This window comes from Gobius niger (genome assembly GCF_951799975.1).
Source record: "Gobius niger genome assembly, chromosome: 6".
Classification (NCBI taxonomy): Eukaryota; Metazoa; Chordata; class Actinopteri; order Gobiiformes; family Gobiidae; genus Gobius; species Gobius niger.
Genome location: NC_136857.1, coordinates 17599218 through 17622413, shown reverse-complemented (window position 1 = coordinate 17622413; position 23196 = coordinate 17599218). Strand labels below are relative to the sequence as shown.

The 23196-nt window shown below is 42.9% G+C and overlaps 2 protein-coding genes across 5 annotated transcripts in view; both read right to left on the bottom strand.

Annotated features, from left to right (window-relative positions):
* The window catches only part of plxnd1 (plexin D1), a 124696-nt gene extending 115358 nt beyond the window's left edge, over positions 1-9338 (bottom strand). Inside the window, exons 1-2 of the mRNA XM_079557741.1 lie at positions 7926-9338; positions 5059-5235 (exon numbers count right to left, since the gene is read on the bottom strand). Coding sequence (XP_079413867.1) covers positions 5059-5235; positions 7926-9137 — 1389 coding nt within the window. The 5' untranslated portion in view covers positions 9138-9338. The remainder of the gene's footprint in view (positions 1-5058; positions 5236-7925) is intronic.
* A 1559-nt stretch (positions 9339-10897) lies between these two features.
* Positions 10898-23196, bottom strand: part of tmcc1a (transmembrane and coiled-coil domain family 1a) — a 44188-nt gene continuing 31889 nt past the window's right edge. For 2 of the 4 annotated variants that reach the window (XM_079559154.1, XM_079559153.1), the window contains exons 2-5: positions 17277-17534; positions 16464-17146; positions 13713-13848; positions 10900-12984 (exon numbers count right to left, since the gene is read on the bottom strand). In XM_079559154.1, coding sequence (XP_079415280.1) covers positions 12670-12984; positions 13713-13848; positions 16464-17146; positions 17277-17534 — 1392 coding nt within the window. In that variant the 3' untranslated portion in view covers positions 10900-12669. Of the gene's footprint in view, positions 12985-13712; positions 13849-16463; positions 17147-17276; positions 17535-23196 lie in introns of all 4 variants that reach the window. The other 2 variants (XM_079559155.1, XM_079559152.1) reach the window with 2 other exon arrangements.

The window sequence follows — 23196 nt, the reverse complement described above, 5'->3', positions numbered from 1 at the left end:
AGTTTTCATTCCAATAAAGTAATTTGGCACTTCCTGACGCAAGTCTCTGTGTTTAATCCTAACCTGGGACTGATCCTGTGTCTAGATTAATGCAACACATCATTTCTACAGTTCTGAACGAGTCTAGATTGTGGCTGCAGCAATTTGAGTAAGAATTATAGTCAAGCTGTCATTTCTTGATTCTTTTGCAGATAAGCGCTCTGTTATCTTTATTGCGAAATTATTATGCCGGGCCAGGACCGTCGGACGTACAGCTTATTTTACCATTCAGATGTGCACGGAATTGAGCTGACTGAGGGGATGTGGGGGTGTAGCGCGGAGGCAGAGGTGAGGAAATTGGATGAAGTCAGATAAAGACGGACACTGTCACAAATGATAGTACAAGTCGTAATAGTCACTGAAGTAGCAGCAGTGGGAATGATAGTACTTTCACTTTTACCAAAACAAACAGAATTTTAAGTAACCAGTGTTTTTGTGAGCTTTCAGTCCTTCAGCTGTTTTCCATCACAGCAAAGGTTTTCAAAAGTGAGTCATTTGGACTGTTTAGAATTGAGGACATAATGTCAACTTGCTCAGTTTCACATTTCTTGGTTACATTAAAAGCCCTCCTGTGGCCTTGTACTTTATACTAGGCAGGATGTTCCCGGGTTATTGACTCAACAGGAAAGGGGGAATAATGTATTTCAGGAAACAGATTAAGGATGAGGAAATATATCAAGTCATAGTAGAAGTTATACTGGTGCTACCATGCTAATGCTACCATTCTCAAACTGGGGTCCGGGAACCCTTAGGCCGTTCTGTCGGGGGTGCCAAGAAATTACACTGACTACAATTTTAATGCATTTTGTAAGGATTCTAAACGCGAATGTTTATACACTTCTATTGAAACAACTATTCCAAAAAGACATTTCCGGAGAACAATTTCCCCCTCTCACCCAAATTTTGCTTTACTCACGGCTTAAAAGATTCATCAATTGAAATATCATTAGCACTGATTCGGATTGGAGAACCTTCAGGAATCCTCAGGAGTGTTTATTCAGAAAGGTCCCAAAAACCCTAAAGGTTTGAGAATCCTTAATTCAGCAGACAGTACACTTAGGGCCTGTCTAAAAGGCCACAGCACAAACTCATTTGCATAACAAATTTGTGGCACTAATAATATGAACAGTTTTTAACGATAAATCAGGTGCAACAAAATCACATTTTACTTACAATTTAGCATTTGGCTAAGTGAAGCGGGCCTTCATTGAAAAGGGTGGGGTTTAAGCGAGAGAGAGATGAAGAAAATAAGAATTTGATACAAATGAGATAGGTAGCACTAGTCATCAGTCTGGTAGAGCAACAAAAGAAACAAGATACAACCTCCCCAGAGCTTTGATTATTGTGTTTTCTATTGTTGTTTTAATTGTCTTGTATTGAGAACAGTCTGACACGCCAGGCCATTGTCTTCTGTTTATTACTTATAAGCACTTTCTTTCATGTATATAATTATTATTACCGTGGTCTCGGCCAAATAAACAAATAAACATTTGTCATGTTCTGTCCCGCCATGTCAATCTTTGATGAATCTAAATTGAATTGAAGAAGTGTTTGGAACAGTGACCGCAGAAGAAGTAGGAGTAGTGCTATTAGCGGGCCTGATAGTCAAACTAAGCATTTTGTTATTATTTTGTTACAAGCAAAAGAAAAATACACAACTACACAAACAAGTTTCAGCAAGCAGTGACAACATCTTCCCCACTGCTTTTGTCGCTATCCTTCCTCGGACATCATATTTCAGGACATATGGCCGATTCTTCCTTTTCAATGTGGACCGGATTGAATTGAGAGTGAAAGGGGGACGGCCTGAGTGCTCGATGAGGAAATTGGATGAAGTCAGATAAAGACGTTTAGCGTGAGAAAGGTAGTGATGGGGGAGGGACCGACTTCATTAAAACATGCATGTAATCACAAATGACTTTACTGAAACGTGGTCAAAGAGGCCTAACTCAATCTGAACCGCCGCTCCCTTGTGTTTTAGTGGGAGCCCAACTCACATTCAGAATCACATTACATTCACTAACAGCCCCATTAACCTCTGTAACGGCTCTATCCTCGGGGCACAGGCAGACGCTGTCGAACACCAGCCACACATGCATAGGCAAACAACACGAGGGGCGAGCTAAAAAGCCAAGGTCACAGAAGCACTGAGCCACACGCGCATATATACAATGCATAATCAGGGGCAAAAAAGATTGTTTTTCGGAATGTACCATAACGCTGCATGAAGACTTAAAATAGTACAGTTTGAAGTAGCACACAGTTTCTTCAAGTTGTACTTTCTTTGTGTTTGTACATTTTGAGGTGGGGTACTATTGTGGGTTGGAATTTGTTAAAGATGAAGCTTTTTCCTGCTTTTCGGATCATCTCTCTAAATTTCCAGATTGTCACAGGTATCATATCACGCATGGATTTTTATCCCCATATCCCCCCGGCCACACGACTCTTCTCCGTGAGGGATATTATTGCGTCTGCTGTCTGACTGTAAGGAAGAAGCCGAGGGAACGCTCTTATAGCTCATAATGACAGGGTTGGAGTCTGTGTGAGTAAATACATGAGATCACCAAACCGCTCGCAACTGGCGCATACACAAACTCGACACCTCAAAACACAGTGAAACCTGCAATCAGCCAAGACGACGCATGGAGACGAACAAAGCATCAGCATCCTGCAAGCAAACACCACAAAGAGTGTCCAAAACCAATTACAGACAGGCTTTATGGGGGAAAACACGACTTTCATCTTCCACAGGAACCCTTGCAGTGAAATTGTACTAGTGCTTAAGTATTTTTGAAGCACTTTTCCTTTTTTAAACACACCTCGTCTACCCTGACATGTGGTACTTGCAAAACTGAACCCTATAAAGTTTACCATTGGCAGTGAGTGAACAGTGAGTAAACAATACAACAAGTAACAAACTGTATGCTTTAGAATTCATAAGCCAAATAGCCAAATAGCCAAATAGCCAAATTGATTGATTGATTGATTGATTGATTGATTGATTGATTGATTGATTGATTGATTGATTGATTGATTGATTGATTGATTGATTGATTGATTGATTGATTGATTGATTGATTGATTGATTGATTGATTGATGACATTGCAAGGGATTGAGTATTTTACATTTTAAAAGCTCAATTAGTTGAGACAACACAATAGTCTTTAGCCCTTAGCCGAGCACATTTTCTCCATGTTCAGCTTTACCCAAATCTTAAAGGAATAGGCCACCGTTTTTACATACTGAGAAATGTTCTTACCTTAGCTTAGTTAGAAGCTACCAAGCTGTTCCACGTTTTCCCTTTTTAAATACAGCTATGTTGAGCCTTCACACGATCCAAGTCTACTTACATGTCGATTTTCTAAGCCGATGAAAGGGGGCAGGCGTAAGTAATCCGCGGACGAAGTGCTCCTACGTTATTACGCCTTGCAAAATAGTTCCCTTTTTTATCCGCTTAACATGTTTAATTTTGTGTGACTAGACTTGGATCGTGTAAAGGCTCACATAACTGTATTCAAACAGGGAAAACGTAGAACAGCTTGATAGGTTCTAACTTGACCCCAGTTTGGGGCTATACCTATGCTAGGAGAGGCTAAATGCTAACAACATTTGCGTGACTGAGCACACGCACAAAGACCAGACAGTTACGCATCAACTCGTCTAAGCTCAGGTAAGAACATATCTCAGTATGTAAAACGGTGGCCTGTTCCTTTAAAGTTTCTCAACGGCAGAGTTCACAGCCTATCGGCCTATAATTTGAAAGCTAAGGCCACGTTGTTACTGCGTCGTCACTTTTTTGTTTTATTTTTGCCATGTTTTTGTTACGTATTTGTAACTTTTTGGTTGCTTTTTTGTCACGTTTTGTTGCATTTTTGTTGCGTTTTCATCCTATCCGATATTTTGCAGCTTATTTTCAAGAAGCTTTTAGAAGAAGCCAAACTGGAGAAAATGTGCTCAGCTCAGGTGTGAGGTAAGAGGTTAAATTCCCAGTCTCTACAACTGCTTCGCCGTCACCTTTGCACTATGTTCCCACATTAGTGACCGAAAATACATTTTTCATCTTTGCAAACCAACACTATTGAATTTACTGTTGTAAAAGCTACATGCCGAATGCCAAACAATGGGGCAGGAGAACTCCCAGGGCTGTTGTTTCCTGCAGACTGCGGTGAGTGTATGTCTGCTGCCCAGCGAGGGGTGACCAGGAATGTGTGAGACAGAATTAAGGCATGTTGTTAATTAGACTCAGTGCAGATGTTTTTTGGGGTTTGCAGATTGCTGGATAAGAATCAGTCAACATGAAGCAAAGGCCTGACTCATTTGTGGAGCAGCGATCCTGTTAAGCTGCTTTGTGGTGATCTCAGACAATGAGCAGGTCTCATGAACATCAGAGCATGTGATTAGGACGACTTAATGGAGGAGCAGGGTCATCGTAGACGGCAACAGGGCTGACAAAGAGCTACTAGTCACGGTGCGTCTATACATTCAGACTTATCCTGAGCAGAGCAGCAAAAACATTATCAAGCAAGAGTCTTTTGAACTTTGAAATGAGAGTAAGTAAACAGCTATATGGAGTGTTGTTTACGTCTGCTCAAACTTGCCACGAAATTATCAAATTAACGTAAGTAATTTTCAAGTATCATTGAACACCAAATCAAGGACATTAAGGCACAGGAAGGTTCTCACAGTAAATTGAGAGATTAAATAGTTTACTTTAGTAATGGTATGGTAGCAATTAATCAAAAATAAGTTCAGGAGAAATAAAATGTTTGATGCAATCTATTCAACATGTAACTGCCACCCTAAGCTCGTCTTAGTGATCTTAAACTGCCGATACTCCTTGTTCTGTCGGCCACATCAAAGCAGCGCTCTGTAACTCTGTAACGTTGCCGGTTTTCCAAGCTCCAGGGCACAGTCCCATTAAAAAAAATTAACTCTATTCAGTGGCGATAATTACATGTTGCTATTGGATTGTGGCCCGAGGTGGTGCATAGTTTTAGGAGCGGAGGAACACGTCTCACCTTACGCAGCCGTCCGCTGCTGGTTCCCAGAAAGACCACGGTGTGATCATGCACGTCGTCCACGCTGACGGAGGTGAGAGCGTTGGTCTCCAGCAGCGGGGCGGCTCTCAGAGCTCTGCGCAGGGCCAAGGGGTGCTGCAGGTGGGCCGCGCCACAGTCCAGCTGATCCTGCTGCAACTGCAGAAGACACGAGCGAGGACACCAGGGTTAACCTTTGGGTTGTTTATCAAAACATCCTCCCAACTACTATTCACTCTAAATGATAGTCCAGTTTAAGACTGGGAGAAGAAGAGCTACCAGGTGAAGCATGGTCACCCACAGCGCCTGTTTAACTTCACTAAAGGGTGATAATGAAAGAGAAAAACAGAATGCCCGATGTCTGATCTCTGAAGTTAAGCAAGGTCGGACAGATTAGTGCCAGAAGGGGAGACTGTGCGAGAATACCAGGTGTTGCAGAGCATTAGAGCGTAATCCAAAAGTTAGAGGTTCTTTATGCTCTTGGGCAAGACACTTCCCCTGCCTTGCCTCCGGTGTCTGTGTGCACTGATTAAGGAGTGTGTTTGTGACTGTATAATTGGGACAATGCAGTGAGGACATCTGTAATACCTACAGAATATATACAGTGGCTCAGCTGTTTAAATCAGGTCGTGTCATGACTCTAAGGTCGACGGTTCGACTCCCATCTCCCACAAACTGTCATCGTGTCCACCCACCATGCATGCCTGTGTGAAGGTAGAATGTGAGTGAATGTCGATAATGTCGCACACTGGCAGCCTCACTTCCGTCTGTCTACTCCAGGGCAGCTGTGGCTACTATGGTTCGTTTACCACCACAAGTCTGGAGTGAGAGAATAACTATTGTAGTGCTTTGAGAAGATCAAGGCTTGTTAAGTGCAAGTCATTATTATGAGTTTACCCTCTTATGAGCACATTTTCTCCAGTTCAGCTCTACCCAAATTTCAACAGAGTAATGTCTCATTTGAAAGCTAAGACCGACAAAACTGAACTTTTTTGTTGTATTTTCATCCTTATTTTTGTCTGTAATTTGATGTTTTTTCTTTGCTTTTAGATTTGGGTAAAGCCAAACTGGAGAAAATGTGCCCGGTGCAGGTGGGGGTTAAGAGGTTAATCATATCTTTGCGTAGCCACTGGATAAATGGGCCAAAGAAAGAAAATCATGGGATTATTCCGAACGCGTAATTGTCTGACAAGGCATTTTGCGGATGTTTGCTTAATGACAAAAGTGCAATATATTTTATGCAGCCTTAGCCTACACGCAATTATAGAGCTGTCACACCTTGTCCATACTGATGAGAGGATCAGATAGAGCCACGAGACAACGCAGGATTGATAAAAGTGAAAAACAAAAGCTGATGGCGGTAATCACAGCCGCACTGCTAATTCCACTGAATCACTTCCTCGACATCTCCGTGAATACTTGAAAGAGGCTTACAAGGGTCTTCAACACTCATAAGACCGTGCTTTTGTCAAATCCTCCACGGGCCATGATAACACATTAATGCCATGCTCGGATGCACACGGGATCTAGTGGGAATTCTCTGAAGATTGTAGCGCACACACACATAGCTGTAGGGAGAATTAAGTGCAGAGAGGTTTCCCACGAGCTCTAGGTCCCTCTTATCAAATTGTGTCCGACTTTTGGCTGCGCACAGGCCTTCACACAACGGGCAACAAAAGGGATGTGATTTGAGTGACCATGAAAACAATAACGCGCTGAACTTTGCTTAGTTACAGATGGTGCTGAGTGAATGCAGCATTGAAGATGAGAACGTCGCTTGTGGGAGAGATAGCCCCGGCAAGACAGAAGTGCAACGATGGGGGGGCAGATCTTTGACCTGACATTGCATTGGTTTGTTGGACAGCCTCCTTTGACCTCCTCGCTGTCACTCAAAGAAACGCCACAATGAAAAGACAGATTTCAGAGCATTCCTGGGAAACAGAGGACAGTTTGAAACCCTTTTAACTTCTGTCAATACAGTCTCAAAGAGGGGCCCTAACTATTATGTGGGACGCTGAGGGCAAATATCTGACTCGGGAATGTGAAAAACACAAAAGTTTTATTTTGCACTTACTGGGATTGCCTCTATTCTACTGCAGATACAATCTCACCATGTGTTTTTTTTTGACAAAGAGTCTATTTGTTCAATAACTGCTGATGCTGTAGTTAGAAGAAAACACGCAGGGGAAAGAAGAAAAAAAACTTACAACACGAAGCTAAACTATTGACCCCGGCCCATCTTTAGATTTGAAGATGTAATCTAGAGCTGTCCGTAAGATGTGCAAGGGAGTCTCACCCTTCCCATAACCCTCAGCGTGGATTCAGCCACACAGAGCTCATCACGACCTGTCCTCGTGACGTGACTCAACCGCCTTGGGCACGAGTTTGGGTGCGTAAAAAAGCCAACAAACAGACAAACTGTCATTGACACAAAAGAACTTGAAGTCACGGGGGATATCACAGCTCGAATGGGGTGTATGAACAGGATCTAGGCGCATTAGGGATGGATCTACTACAGTTAATACATCAAAAAGAATGGTTAAACAAACAGGCCAGGGATGCGCTACACACACAGGTCCAAAGTAGCCTCTTTAGAGAAGGGCAACACGTGCGCAACAAAAACAAAACGTCACTTTTTAATAGGCTGGGGAAAAAAAAGTTGCTAAATGGCACATGCGCAATTGAGGTTCAGACGACAGGGAGCGGGAGATGACAGGTCACATAGGCCTTTTATTTAAATACAGAGCCTATAGGCCTATATTTGTTGTGTGTGTGTGTGTGTGTTTTATTTTGCAATTTGTCCGTACATGATAGGACTGTTGCAGGTTATTAATGATTAAGATCCTCACCACCAGGTTGCCTTTCTGAACGCACGCCGCCCCCGATCCCTGGATGACACTGTCCAGCACCTGCACGTCGCTGCTGGGGGAGTTGGAGCAGTTCCTCCGCGCCTGACGGATCTCCTCCTCGATGTCGCTAAACTTGAAGGCGCACAGAGCAGACTTTCGGTCCGCCCTCGAAAATACTCCGAACAGGTAAGGCTCCGGGCTCGAGTGTTCCTCCGTGGGGATGTTCACGGGATACACGGACAGAAGTCGGTTGTAAATGTTCCCGTGAGATCCACACAGCAGCGGCATCTGGATGTAGGACTCTGTGAGTTTCCTGCTCTCTGGTCCGCTGGGTTTCTTTGGGTTCTCCGTGTCCAGACAGATCCGGGCGAGGATACTGTTGGGCTGGCTGTCCTTGTGGCCCATTTTGGCATCGTTATTGAAGGCAATATAGGAGTAGGTCTTTTGGATGAACGCGTGGACAAAGTTCAGCTTGTTTTTCGTCTTGACCTCCTGTTTAATCTTGAAGACGTTGTCCTCTGAGGGATTAATGTCATAAGTGAAAAGTCTGGATAAGTCTTTGACATTTAAAGATCGAATGGCTATCTCTGGAGTGTTTTCAAAGCGAAGGTCCTCCTTACTGTGGTTCTTGGGGAAATACTGGGTGCCAGCCCCAGTGTATGTTGCCCCCACCAAGAGCCTGGTGCTACCCCCGTGGCTCCGAAAGATAAGTCCCACGGTAGATGCGTTCGGGTGATTGGCAGCGATGTTGAGCATGCTCGGGAACACGGTCTTCTCCCCATGAGGAGGAAACTCCACCGCTATCTCTGAGATATTGTCCATTTTCCTGAGCTCGCAGAAGCCTTGGTACACTGATCCGCACATGACCACGACCCCTTGCTCTCGGTCCAGTTTCAACAACTTGTTGTAATTGTCTGTGAGGGATTTGGGATGCTCGCACGGAGCCTGGGGGAGCTGTGGCGCGTGGCACAACAGGTTGTCCTCCACCGGCCCCGTTCTCTTCTCAACCTCCAAACTGAGCGTCCCGTTCAGCTGGTACACCGTGTTGACCGTGGCTAGGTAGACTCTCCCGGAGACTGGGTCCACCACAAAGTTATTGGTGTGATTGGGAGACGCGAATGTCTGTTGGATGTGCAGCGCGCTGGCACCGCTGCGCGTCTCCAAAGCCAGGACGCTGAGCAGAAGGACGGCTATCTCTATCGAAGGAGGCATTTTTCCTTCTGACCGGCTTCCGCGTCTTCTGTGCCGTGGGGTGCATTGAGCAAAGACAAAATAGAGTGTTTGTTCCTACTGCGACAATCCGAGAGGAAAGGCTGTTTCCTGCTCAACGCCTAGACCCGAATGACGCGATAAGCGAGTCGTGCTTCCTCTTTTCATCCTGCCTCCTCTGTCCCTCAGCCCACTGTGCTCCGCGCTGCTCCACAGCCTCGCTCCTGACGCGCAACGGGACACATCACTCATATTTTATCACCACTCAAACCAAGAGCATTTGTTACAGTCAGGCGCGCACAATATAGAGCAAACTAGTTAGGACTTTGTTGTAAGAAACCTATTTTTGCTTAATTAGAATGCACAATGAATGGAGTATGCACAATAGTTAACACTGCATGTAAACATACATTTATTTGTCGCTGGTGTTTTGTGCAAATGCTGTTATTGGGTTATGTCTTCTTTTCTGCCATGCACAATTAATTCTTGCCATTCCACTCGTCTTATAGTCTGGTCTTTTCTGCAGTTTGATCTATATCCTTACATTTGACAGATTGGGTGGCTCTGCCTCTGAAGTTGCAATAACTAACTACTTTTTTCTTTCAAGCTGTTCACTTGACCATGCTCCACCCCAACGTCTTGGTTCCGCTCATCTGGGGGTTAATGATGGGTCAAAGTCCCGCCTCCCGCGCTCCTAGATCTCCACTCTTAGATTAGTTCTGCAGATCCAGAGTGTTCCGTTATGGGCGCACTCACAACACGGTAAGCACCGTGAAAGTGCTACCAGATGGGCACATGAGCGCACCTTTCCGGCTTCTGACATTCCCGTCTCTCCAACGAAGCTTCAGCTTATAAATATTCAAGCTCAACACATGCGCCCTCGTTCACGGATTGGCATTGTGTCTCGTTAAATCGAGGGACCTGACAGTTACATATAGCCTATTGTCTTGTGCGCAATAAATGCCCGAGTGGCAAGTGTGGCCAAGTGTACACACTTGGAAATGGAATCTACAAAATCCTTAGAAATTATTAAATGCGTTTGCAACTGTCCCCAAGACTCCCTGATGTGTGGATTCATTTTGTGTAGCTATTTTGTTGTAGCTACACGTAACTCTTTGGCCATCCCGGCTTAAACAGGTGCCAGGTTCTCCCACTCTGGACTCCATGGTATCAGTGGTAGCCTATTGCGCAAATCATGCCTGGACGTATTATCTCTAATACACACATAATTAAACTTGAATGCAAAATAGCCTCTTCCTATTTACCATCAAACCCCTGGAGACGGTCTGTTTCCCACCCGCTACTTAGTGTAGGGCGAGATAAGTGCTCCCCACGTTTACCTTGGCGCACAGCCACGCGCATCAAATCTCCCTGTGCACAAGTACCATCCTACTGGGATGAAGTGTAACATAATGACCCCCAAAACTCCATCATACAATGACAGTGGCTGAGGCAGCAGCAGGCGACCTCGGCTGTGAGCGCGTGCGTCACGGTGCCCTATTAGCATCTGCGGGGTGCATGCGCGAGGGCGCGCAGGGGTAAAGGTGCGGCGCGGGTCAGAGCATCAGATATATCAGCCACGAGGAGCTGCTGCTTCCTCACACAGTTCTAGGGACGGGAATGCTTGTCATACTGGGCTGTGTTTAGAATTGAAATATTGTCCCCAGTGGCGCGGAGTCTCTGCGGTGAAACTGTGGGTAAGGGGCCTCGCTTAGACCTGTTTCCTTCTTGATAAGGAGTGACACTTCTTTGCGCTCAGTCAGACCACCGCCTATCCAATACAGGCGCCACATGGCACTGACAGCTTCGGTGAAGCTGTGTACGAAGCCAACGAGCGCCATCTACCGACTGCAAGAAGAATATATTCCACATGCCATAAACGTGAAATGGGTACTATGACATGGACTTAAAAAAAACATGAAACAGCAGCTCTTTCGTTAGTCAGGAATGCATTTATTTACCCCACACTTAGAAAAGAACACTGAAGGCACTGGAGTGGCAGCACATAATATTTATCCACATTTGTGAGGTCAGGCTCCGGTCAGAACTCACTCATCCCATTCACATTGGCTTTAAGGAAAATTGTATAGATTTACCAATGTATTGTGAATTTGTTGGAAGAAATAAAATAGTCAGTTTTTTACTCACACGTCATTATTGGTTCAATCAATCATTTCACACAATTGTAAACATCTTTCTTTACAGAGGATCATGTTGTATCAAATCATACTTCATCTGTGAAAATATGCATCTCTATAAATAAAATGAATTTATTCTTCGAAGAGAAAAGATTTACTGATGTGAAGAGTAGTAATAGTCTATGGGTTTTATCAGACTGACAGAACTGACAGTGAATCTGACCTGAAGCTGCCTCTCTCTTATCCCACAAGGACTACTGTCTTAGGAGTGACAACCTTTGAAGTCTCTATCACAGTCCCCCGTCTCAGCCTGACACATGTTATCTGCTGTGGACTAAAGTGCAGCGCTAACGTACTCTGAATGATCTTGTTATATCTTCTATTCCTCAGTGCAACAATGTTGCCCTTCATTAATAAGATTGGTATAAAATACTCAGGGGATTTATGAAAGAGTCAGAAGGAAAAAGGAAGCCACACTTGCATTCATAAAATCTCTCCCATGATATATTACGTCACTGAGTATTTAATTAAACATTCATTCACTATACTACACAAACGCTTAATGGGGTAAAGCAAGGCTTGGCACTAAACGTGGACAGAAAAAGAATATGGTGAAATAAGAGCAAAGATTCCTGGCTAGTGTGCATCCGGCAGAGGGGCAAGGAGCGGCTCTTTCTTTCCAGTGATGGCGATGGAGCACCAGTGGTTTCACCTGACCAAATCAGCTATTGGCAGAGCAATGATCCCAGCAAATAAACCTTATTGTGGCTGGTTAATACTGCTTGGAAAAGCAAACTTACAATCCTATCTAACAAGCAGCATGATAGACTCACCTCTTCATGGTATTCACTATAAAATGTCTGAGATTTTGCAGATGTTAGCTGATTAGTCTCACTTTAAAATGTTGCACACAATAAATTATGGTAAAACAATTAAGAACAAAAGTTAGTCCTTCAGTCCTGACGGTCAATGCCTCCATTCTCACTGTAAGGCAACATCATCATCACAACTTAAGATCCATTTTGATGTGAAAAGACGGCCAGCTCAGGGTCCGGACTCCTGAAGAGTAAAAGGCCCAAATGCTACATGATACTGAATAAAATAGTGAGGAAATATTAATATTAGAAAAAAAATGACATGATTGATTACAATCTAAACTTAAAAACAGTACAGTGCAGTGAGTTCCTATCTAAAATGTAAACAGTCTTTTCCTTCTTCATGAAAGTCATGTGTTTCACTTCAGAGTTTCTGCCTCTGACCAACTCTGTCTCTGTGTCCGGATGAGTTTTCAGCTTCAGACCCTGTCACAGTGTCCATCATTTACAAGTGTCCCGCGTGACTGCAGCAACACTCGCTTCAACTATTCACCAAAGCACTAGTGCCAGACTGGTTTGGGTTCACCCTGGAGGCTGCAGTGCGCGGTGGGTGTATCCTGACAGAGCGTCCCAGTTCCTCCAGAGAAAGGCCAGCAGGACGATAAGCAGCAAAGTGGAGAGCGAGCGTGAACGCGTCCTCATCAGCGGCACCACGCAGTTGGCCACAGTTGAGACAAAGACTAGGAGGACGGCCATCAGGGCCAGCAGCACATTGATGAGTTTTCCCAGGAGGGTCCGGGCCGTGGCATTCTCCAGCCCCTCCAGCTGCACCACCTGCTGCTGCTGCTGTTGCAGCTCCATCTTAGAGATCCTGGTCTGACACGCCTCCAGCGCCTCCTATAACACACAGTTAATGAGCAAGGTCACCTTCTCCAAAACGCTGCACAGAACTCTGACTGTGATTCTTAGTGCTTTACTACCCCCTGCTGGAGAGTCTTGGTAATGCTGTTATAAAGTAATAGACCTAAATAGAAAGCTGATCCCTCACTCAAAGAGGTGACGCCGGTTATTTAAAAGGAAATGCCCTTATTTTGAACAAGCTTAAGGCCGGACAGACAGGGTTTATTTGGGCACCATATTGTTTGGGATTTACACACAGACAGTGAGGTAATCTATGTACTTCAGCAGGTATGTGACACCCTTTTCTCTGAGATGGACTGAACTGTGTTGCCTAAGCACCATAAGTCCCGATGAAATTCTGATGATGAACTGAGCTTAAATGTCCATAACTTTGACTGTGCTCTAACACCGGATATGCAGTGCATATAAATGGAAGGAAATCTCTGGAATAAACTTGTTTGTACTGTGATTAGGACATACTATTTTTATCTGCCTTATTGTAATTGTATGTAACTGTGACTTTAAATTACCTTGTGTACAAATTGTGAAATATGAATACATCTGCCTTGCTTTTGAACATATTCAGTATTTTACCCATTCCTATAGAATAATAAATACCGACTAATGTACACCCCCAATTTTAGTGAACATTATTTCATAATTTTACTCCGTGTCTGTCAAACTTAACTCCTTGATATAGTCCATAACAGTGTTATGACACAAACCTGTATATCCCTGGCTCTCTCGTAAGACTGGTAAGCGATCTTCTCCTCCATACTGGCCAGCTCCTGTTTTAGGTTTAGGATCTCATTCTGGTGAAGTTCAGTGAGGTCATTCAGCTGCTCCTCCAGTCTCTCACACCTGAACACATCAACACAGATAGACACACACGTGAGGCCCGGGGGTATAATTGGCTTACTTTGAGAAACACATGTAGGATTTAGGTAGAGAAAGATCTTCCTAAAGGCATTTGACCACACGGCACCTGACTGGATGGCTCACTCACGAGATTTAGTCATCTGCTGATCCACTCAGCCAATCACAGCAAGGCAGACAGAAGAGAGGGGCCAATCAGGGAGCAGAAACTGTTAAATGTTTCAACACTGTACTATTGTTTGTTTTGGAGGCTTAGGCATCAGACCTATACATGTACAATAGGGCAAGAAAAGACATACCGGTAGGTGTATGCCATTGCCCAGTGAGCTAATTGTAAAACAAAATACAGGTAGTAGATCACTTTAGTTAGATCATCTCATAGATTACATGCAGAATTATTTAAAGTGCATTGACAGGTTTTAATGCTTATTCATCAGTTGAATAATTATTTTATTTCAGTGAAGCAGCAATTTCAAGTTTATTTGATTTTTTAAGCAGCTGACAGGAAGTGAATATAGACGGAGGTAAAGTTCAGTAGCAGTTTGACTCATTTCCAATTCACTTAACATGGTCGGCACGGCAACAGTTTAAAATGTGTAATTGTTGCGGCTAATGAAGCTGATGGCTTGAGTGTGGTGGAAGAGGGACCTTCATCTATGTCACTTCCTGTCGGTGTCCAATAAGGAAGTGAAACTATAAACATCGCAAAAATGGCCAAACGAAAGAAAGCCGAGTATAATCTTTTGCAAAATCTTAAATATAATTGTGTTAACTATGCTATGCACTTTAAGGGATCCAATATAAATGACCTAGACCTAGCCCTAATATTTGCATTGACTTTGCTTCAGATGCACTTCCAGAAAGACTCTCCATTAATCTTATTTTCGGTCATCTTTAGCTTGTACAGCGAAGAGTCCAGGAGAACTAGGATAATCATTTTATCATTTTGATCATTTTATCTGTAAGCTAAGTAAACACATTCTTGAAATACCGTACTGGTCATGTGCGTATGAAAATCAAATTAATGAATAAATTAAACAGCATTTCCACAAGAATCTTCTAAACTAACTTGCAGTTTTTGTGAGACTTGTTCAAAATGAGATTGACCTCCTGTCCCATTTATATTATACTGTTCTGTGTCATATCTAAAAATTGTAATTATATTGATAATAGTATTTCTGCCAGCTCATTGGATTCTGATGGCTATTTCCATCTGGCAGGATGTGGTCATTCTGTTCCCATTCATTCTGGGGACACACAGTGCTTGCTCATTTTAGGGAGAAAAATGCTCCCGCTCTCTCGCTATCAACTGCGGCGCAGCGGTTTTGTTGTCGTCTTGCCCACAATACAACATGTCTTGATATTGACTGAACATTCTGGACATTGGTGAGTGTTTTTTGAAGACAGCTGCCCACACACGTCCACAACAATAAACACTGTCTTGGTGTCATGAAAGAGGGAGGATTTGAATGAGCTGAAATAACATAAGGACACTGACTTGCCAGATGTGGGCGTTTGTTTAAGTGTAAAGAAATCTGCTTCATAAAAAATGTCTGAAATATGTCCGCTATCTTTAAAATAATAATCATGTTTGTGCAAAGTATTAGTGGGATCATAGGTTCAAAGTTTATTTATCAGCTGGTAACGCCTCTGATAAAAGCAAGTCTTGATGTCTTTCTTTATAGCGTGGCAAGTCAAAAGTTCACCGCGGACGAGGGGGAAAAAATGTCTTTGGTTTTTCTGGGGATTTTACTGCACCAGTCACATTTGCTCAGCAGAACTGTGGGAAAGTCTGGGTCTATTAGGAGGGATTTGGGACAAATATATCCCTATGAATGTTTTGCACTTTAAGAGGGTGAGCTCTAGACCTCTGCCAAGGCACTTGTCCAATCTTGCACTGATAAAGAAAGACATGTAACTAGACCTAGATACAGACTCAAAGGTTTTCTCGTTAAATGCTCTTTTACAGAAGCATAAAAACACTATTGAATCTATAATAAATCATTAGATCTTCAAAGCAGAACTAAGTAACTCATGCCCCTAGAGGCCATAAGCACTACTGCAGGTGTCGTAGTATGTTGCCGTTTTTTGCTCATTAATTGTCTGTGAGAGTAAATACTACGCTGACAGAAAAGACAAAAGGAGAAAGGGATATTGTACATCCAATTACACAATGGAGATATTTTTGTTCACTCAAACGTACCTGTAAAAACTGCTAAAGTGGTGCTAGCCCGCAGTTAGCTTTGCCCGTTAGCCTGTAAGTTTCTTCGTCATGATTCTATTAGTGTGTATTGCACCTCCGACCCAGTGCAGGGTGAGCTGCACGGGTGGTTTTCTAGCCAGAGACACCAGGGGGAGATGAAATCCCATTTCAATCATCCCATTACCACTTGTATTACCCCCACAGGGACTACGAAAAGGATTTATTAAGGTAAACAAGCTACTTAGTTCTTCTTTTAATGAATGGTACAGAATCCAGTCAAAATGAAAATGAAATTAACAATAATAATGTAGTTATTAAATGCACATGCCTCAACACATTTTTGGTACATGGACATTGGACCTATATGTTTACATTTTTAGATTTATTTATTTTTTACCTGAAACGTTCTTCTTGCAGCGCTTGCATGATGACCGTGTAGTCCCTCTGATAGTGCGTCTTTAGGCTATCCAGGTTCTCCTCTAGTCTGGCTTGGCCCTCCCTCAGCTCCTGCACTTCCTGTAGTACCATGTCCCAACCAGAACTTTGACTCCTGTCCAGCGTGTTGCCTTTGGAGCTGGGGGGACCGCCCGGCGCCCCTGTAATACTGTTAGCCCCCGCCGATCCCGAAGTAGCACTCGAACAGTCGTCCTCACTACCATATTTCGGACTAGATTGATAATGGTGCCCCAACGATCGCCCACCCACTGCAGTCACTGCCTCCTCTAGCGTCGGGTCGTCAAGAGAGTCTTTCAGTGACGGGATATTGTCGGCGCTTCCGAATTTATTGCGAATGAGGGACGCAATTTCTCGTGGTTTGGAGACAACAGCTCCGGCCGCCGAGTGGGTAGCGTGGGAGAAACTGGACAGTCCTCCTTTGACGCTGTCCACGACGCCCTCACTGAACCCTGTAACTTTAGCCCCCACATCCTTCAGGCCCTGGTGCATGTCCCGGAGGACGTCCTTGGGCTGCCGCGGGATGCCGTTGTGCTCCACCTCGAGCAGTTTCCGGTGGTAGTGCTCCAGTTTGCGCTGCAGCTGCTGGATGGTCTGCGCCGACTTCTGGTTCTTCTTTTCAAAAACCTTTTGGCAAAAACAAAGCAGGAAATGGTGTAACAGTACAGTATCAACATCGAAATTAACACGCAACAGTCATACCTAACCCTACCATAAATATTGAAATAACAAAACACAATCTGGTCAATTCTTGTACCTGCTTGATGCGTGTGCTCTGCTGCTTGTCTGCATTGTTGGCCAGCTTGAGGTACTCGGCCACATTGTCATCCCGGGCCGTTTGTTCGATTTTAATCTGCTCCGTGAGTTTGAGGATCTTCTGCTGCAGTTGGGCAATGGCCTGCTTCGTGCGCTGAGGGTCTGGGGTGCCATCCTCTGCCCCGAGATAAGAACTGTCCGCCCCACAAGCGACTGCCAGCTGGGTCTGAGAGAGGGCACTCACCTCCAGCCGGTCAATCTGAACAGAGGAGAAAAGACATTGGTATTATTACACAGGACAAAGTACTTAGCAGTGCAATAAGCGATTAATACCGTGTCTTGATGAATAACAAATAAACCAGAACAGACGGTTGAATTGAGGATGTGTGCAAGTCTGAATGAGGACTAAACCAGAAAATAAGCATGTCTAAAAGAGGATGGAGGGATGTAAGCAAAGATAAAACCTAAACATAGACGTCTGTACCAAAAATCACACCAGAGCATTATCAAGTTCTCTTCAGGGGACAAGACATCAACAGGTAAATGGTGAATTGACGGCTTAAAAAGCATAAATAAGTAAAAGTATGACTGACTGGCTCTGTGCCTATGGTTTTTGAGTGTAAGTAGAAGTCCCCGCAGTTTGAGAATCACTGAGCAGGGAAAATAGGTTAATGGTTAAAAAGGGGAAAAGGAAAAATGTGTGCGGCACGTGAAATATATTTTTTAGCTGACCAACTAAAAAGAGTCAGACTTCTGCATTTGAGTTGCTCAGGTCAAAATCAGACGTTGGGTCACTCATGGTCATTTTTACAAAGAGGAAGCTGATACACCATTGCTTTTCTTAAGAAAGTGAATCTAAACCAAATAAACAAAATGGAAAATGAAACTTTTTTCATTTTTAGTAAAGTGTAACTAACAGGCTATAACATTATAAAATTGCATGAATATTGGTTTACTTATGTTCTTTTGCTTTCTGCACTTGAACCATTGTGTGAGTAGATTGAATGAGAAATGTATCTCACTCTGGGATCAATAAAGCTTATCTTATGTTTAAAATAAATGGTTTGTCTCAATTTGTTTTAGAACCACATCATCAAATATAAATCAAAGACAAAGCCAATTACTCAATAAAAAAATTAAAAAAGAAAGAAAAACCATTGTACAAATCACAACTATTACTAATGAAGTAAAGTATGTGCACAGGAATTAATCACAGGAAGTGTGTCATCCATGTACTGCTGCCAGTCAAACAAATCCAGCTGGATCAGTCTGAATTGCCACACCATAAAGGGTAAAAGCCAGTGGCACCTGGCTCACCTGCCTGATGCGCAACTCAGTGACTAATCCATGAGACAGACAACAACAGTGGCTGTGCGCGTCGGCCACGACTCGCCAATATACAAGCTTCTTATGCGTATTTATATGTAGCAATTGTGCGTGCAACAAAACTGCGTTAAAAACACACAAAAAGTCATTTATACCTTGCCATTACTAGTTAAGCGAAGAAGTTGTTCCCAGTGCATTGTCTCCAAATTGATGCCTCGTATTTTGTCATCTGTAAATCCTTAACACGAATTCAAAAAGGCTCAAAAGTGACCGAGATCCTTCTCTCTTCGCTCTTTCTGCGAGGTTTCCTCGAACACTGACTGACTTTAGTGCCGCCGCTCGCCGGTTGTTGTTGTGAAAGTTGAAGCGCACCTGAAACTGAAGACGAGCGACAGCCGAAAGCCACGCCCCATTTGCCCAGAAGTCCCGCCCACCGGGGCAAAGGGTGACATCATCTCTTTAAGCTTCGCACCGCACGAGCTGAAATAGCGCCACAGTCACTGCCTTTACTGTATGTGACAGGCTGAAATGAGCTGGACATGTTTATGCATTTAGCAGCATGCCTTGTCTTTGACTAAGAGACTGGTTAGTGTGCAGCCGTTAATTAGGATGTCAGAGTCCGCAAACTTTAAAGTAAAACACAAAAAAAGTATTTTTGCCAAGTGGCCATGGAGCTAAAAGCCACTGTTGTTGGCAATTACAATTGGATTATTTATTTGTAAACTTTTTTCTTCATACATGTAGTTATAAAAGTGATGCTGGCTGTTGATTTATACAGACGTATACAAATAATATAACTTAATATACATTATAAGAGGGAGAAGCAAAATAAAAAATGATGATGATCTAAAGATGAAGAAGATAGAATACTAAAAGTATTGACTAAGGTCTCGCAACCATATATTTCTACTACAACAATCAAATCAAATGTGTTTTAACAGTTCTTTCATTAGGGCATACAACCTTTTATTTTTTTAAATCATGTACCAGGTTTGTGGCTTGAGGGCAGAACGTGAGTGCTGAACAAATCAAAGTCTCCCTGTTTCTCCTGTTTCAGACAAAGGTCTTGAAAAACCAGTCTCTTGTGCCTCGAACAATGAACACAAATGCAAGAAGAATGTGGCTACAAATACAGAGTAAACCGATATGAAAGTTTTCCTAGGAGCAGGAGCAGCATTACTAGTTGTAGTGATGTTGATATTACAAAGGGTAAAAAAAAAAACTATTTTTCTTAATTTTTTAATTTATTTATTTATTTTTAAGTATTTTGTTCTTGTCCAGCTGTAAATATTTTTTTAGCTGATGTACTTTACGTGAGCACATCCGGGACTGCACGTATGAGGCACACACAAGAAACGCAGAGTACATAGTAATCATTCATAAATCCTCTTTGGTCGGTCAGGCAGATCAAATGATGCAGGAACAAGAATAGCCCTTTGAGCTGGCAGGGGCTCGAGGTTTCAGGCACCACCTGGCCCTTTCTCAGTCTTTACACAAAGCTTCATTCATACATTATTTATGTATGATGATAACGTGAATGGGGCAGGGATATGTAAGTATTATATACTAGTTGTACTAAAGGAGGATTTAACAGTAGCAGTAGCAGTAGTAGTAGTAGTAGTTGAATGGTAACAAACAGGGCTCTGGCTGTTGGATCTAGTGTCTCCTGCAGTACTCCAGCATGAAAATGTCTAGATAAACTTTATTGAACTACAAAGGAAATTGTGTTGTCACAGCAGCTCAATATACTGAAATAATCTAAAGCCAAGTAACCATTAGAATAGTAGTCAAATCAAACACAATAATTAGTAGTAAATAAGCGGTATATGAACCAATATAAGATATACACACATGATAATGCCTATTTAACCTCTTAACCCCCATGTGAACAGAGTACATTTTCTTCAGTTTGGCTTTACCTGAATCGAAAAGGAGCCTCTAAGGCCAGTGTAACGCCTCATTTGAAAGCCAAGACCTACAAAACTGACTGTAACTTATTTGTTGCGTTGTCGGCGCTTTGTTGTCACATTTTTTAAGTGTTTTTGACGTGTTTTCGTAGTTTTTGTTGTTGTTTTTTGTTGCTTTTTAATCACTTTTATCCCGTTGCTTTTTCGTCACGTTTTTGTCCTTTTTTTATTGTGTTGTTGCTTTTCCGAAAATGTTTTTGTTGTTTTTTTGTTGCTTATTGTCTCTCTTGTGTCACCATTTTCTTGCACGTTCCTGACGTTATTGTCACTTTTTTTGTCAGTCTTTTTATTGTGTTATTGTTGCTTTTGACGCTCTTCTTTGTGGCTTTTTCATCACTTCTTAGTCATGTTTTTGTCAGAACTGTTGCGTTTTCATCCTCGTTTTTGTTGCTATTTTGACGCTTTTTTCAAGAAGCGTCAAAAAAAAAAATCTCGGCGGCACGGTGGCGCAGCGGTTTGCGCTCACACCTCACAGCAAGAAGGTCCCGGGTTCGATTCCCACCTGGACAGGGCCTTTCTGTGTGGAGTTTGCATGTTCTCCCCGTGTTTGCGTAAGTTTCCTCCGGGTACTCCGGTTTCCCTACCACTAAAAACATGTACAATAGATTCCCCTCTGGGGCCAGGACTCCCCTGAAAAAGAGATTCTTAATCTCAGCGGGACTATCCTGGTTAAATAAAGGTCAATAAATAAAAAAAGAAGCTTTTACATTTTGGTCATGGCAAACTGGAGTAAATTTGCTTGGTTCAGAGATTAAAGTTGCATAAAACTATATATATGTGTATATATGTATATACACATACATACTGGAGTGCATTGCAATATAAGGGTGGATAATGACAAGGTCGCACTTGTTAAGGAAAACCACCAACCAAGGCTCAGGTAACACATGAATGAAGAGATTCCAGGGCTTTCCATTGTGTCATAGATGACTTCATTATCTGGCAGGGCTTTGAGTGGAGTTTGGGCGCTGGGGCAGAGTACATGGAAGTGAAGTAGGAGGTGAACCAGATTTAGATTAGATGGTATTACAGACTGTAGATATGCGGATAATACAGTCAGTGACCTGCTCTGATATGCTCCATGTCACACCCTTTTATTGGGCCTGCAGTCAGCAAAAAGTGTGGTGTTTATGTAAAGGACTGGAAGTTAGTCAGCTGGGGACTTTCATGTTTGTCTGCAAAGTGCGAACAACCCAACAACCAGCCTGTCAGTCAAATGTGGATCTGCATGGTGGAAAATACCACAGTAAAACTTAAAATGGGGTGGACGTAGAGAGAGAGATGTGGGATAAGATCAAAGTGTGCTGGGGACATGCCTGAGCAGAGTCCTTTGTTTTCTGTTATAGATAAGGGCTCATCAGTTCAATCACTCCCTCATTACACTGTGTAATTGCAGCAGTGGAAGAAGCGGTCGCTCCTCACCAACCCGTTATCCTACTTGTGCAACTTCTGTGGCCACCCCATCTTGTGAATAAGGTCTCAGAAACTAAGCAGAGGTGGGCCTGGTTTGTAGTGTTATGGGAGACCATCACTGAACACTACAGGCAGCCCGTGTGAGGGGTGTGTGAGTGATAAGTTGGTGGTGGTTGGTGGGTGTGTTAAGCGTGAAAAAGGCTATATACAAATAAGATTTCCTTCTGTCTCTAATCATACTATTACAAGCGTAGCAAAGGTTTTCCAAAAGCATCCAAATAGCTTAATTCATAAGATAAGACTTTGATCTCACAATGGAGAAATTCACTTGTTCTATCAACTCTCAAGGAACACTCAGGGTGGTGCAAAATAGACAGAAATGTGCAATCAAGTAACTAGAGGTATCTTATACAATGAATAGAAAGCTTTAAAGGGCAAAATGCTGATGTTCTTTTCCCACCCCTAGCTGGTGCCTTTCTTGGGTAATAGTTTAAGTAGTTGTGGAAGTAGGTCTACAAGTTGCAGTAATAGCTGTAAATACAGTAAAACACCCATCAGCTTGTTGTAGTGTCTTGCAGAAAGTAAAAGTAACACTCAAAGTATCTGTGGTAATAGTAGAAGTGCTGAAACAGTGGTTGTTGTGCCATACTGGAAGCGGTACTTTTGTCACCCCCACCACCACACGCTTGTATAACTGATCCAGTAAAAATCTGTTTAGCCGTGAAGGGGCTCAAGCAGGACTTACCTCAGACCTAAGACCCAGGCCTGGGAACAGAGCAGCCTCTGGACCAGCCATACCTAAATGCCCGCAGCCATACGTCCCACACAAACAACCATTTAGAAAGCATTTGCAGCGTAATGTAGTTAGATATGCATCACACATAATTAGATACGGCCAACAGGGATGCCTTGTATGCCCCATTCTCACTCTCACTCAAAACACGTCCTGAATACCAGCTCTGTAAATGTGGGTTTTTAGAAGCAAAAATTATGATATCAAGTCATAAGATGTTGTCAATCTTATATATGACCTCTTGGCTTAAAAGCAGCGCCAACAATGTACTAAAAGTTCAACAACAATCAATCCTCATGCTCCCACTACAAACGAAAAACAAATATATTTCACTACTTGAAGCAGGTAAATAACTTTGGCCATGTTTATTAGCACCACGAACGTTACAGCAGTTTCTAAGACTTGCACAGCTCAAGTTCAAG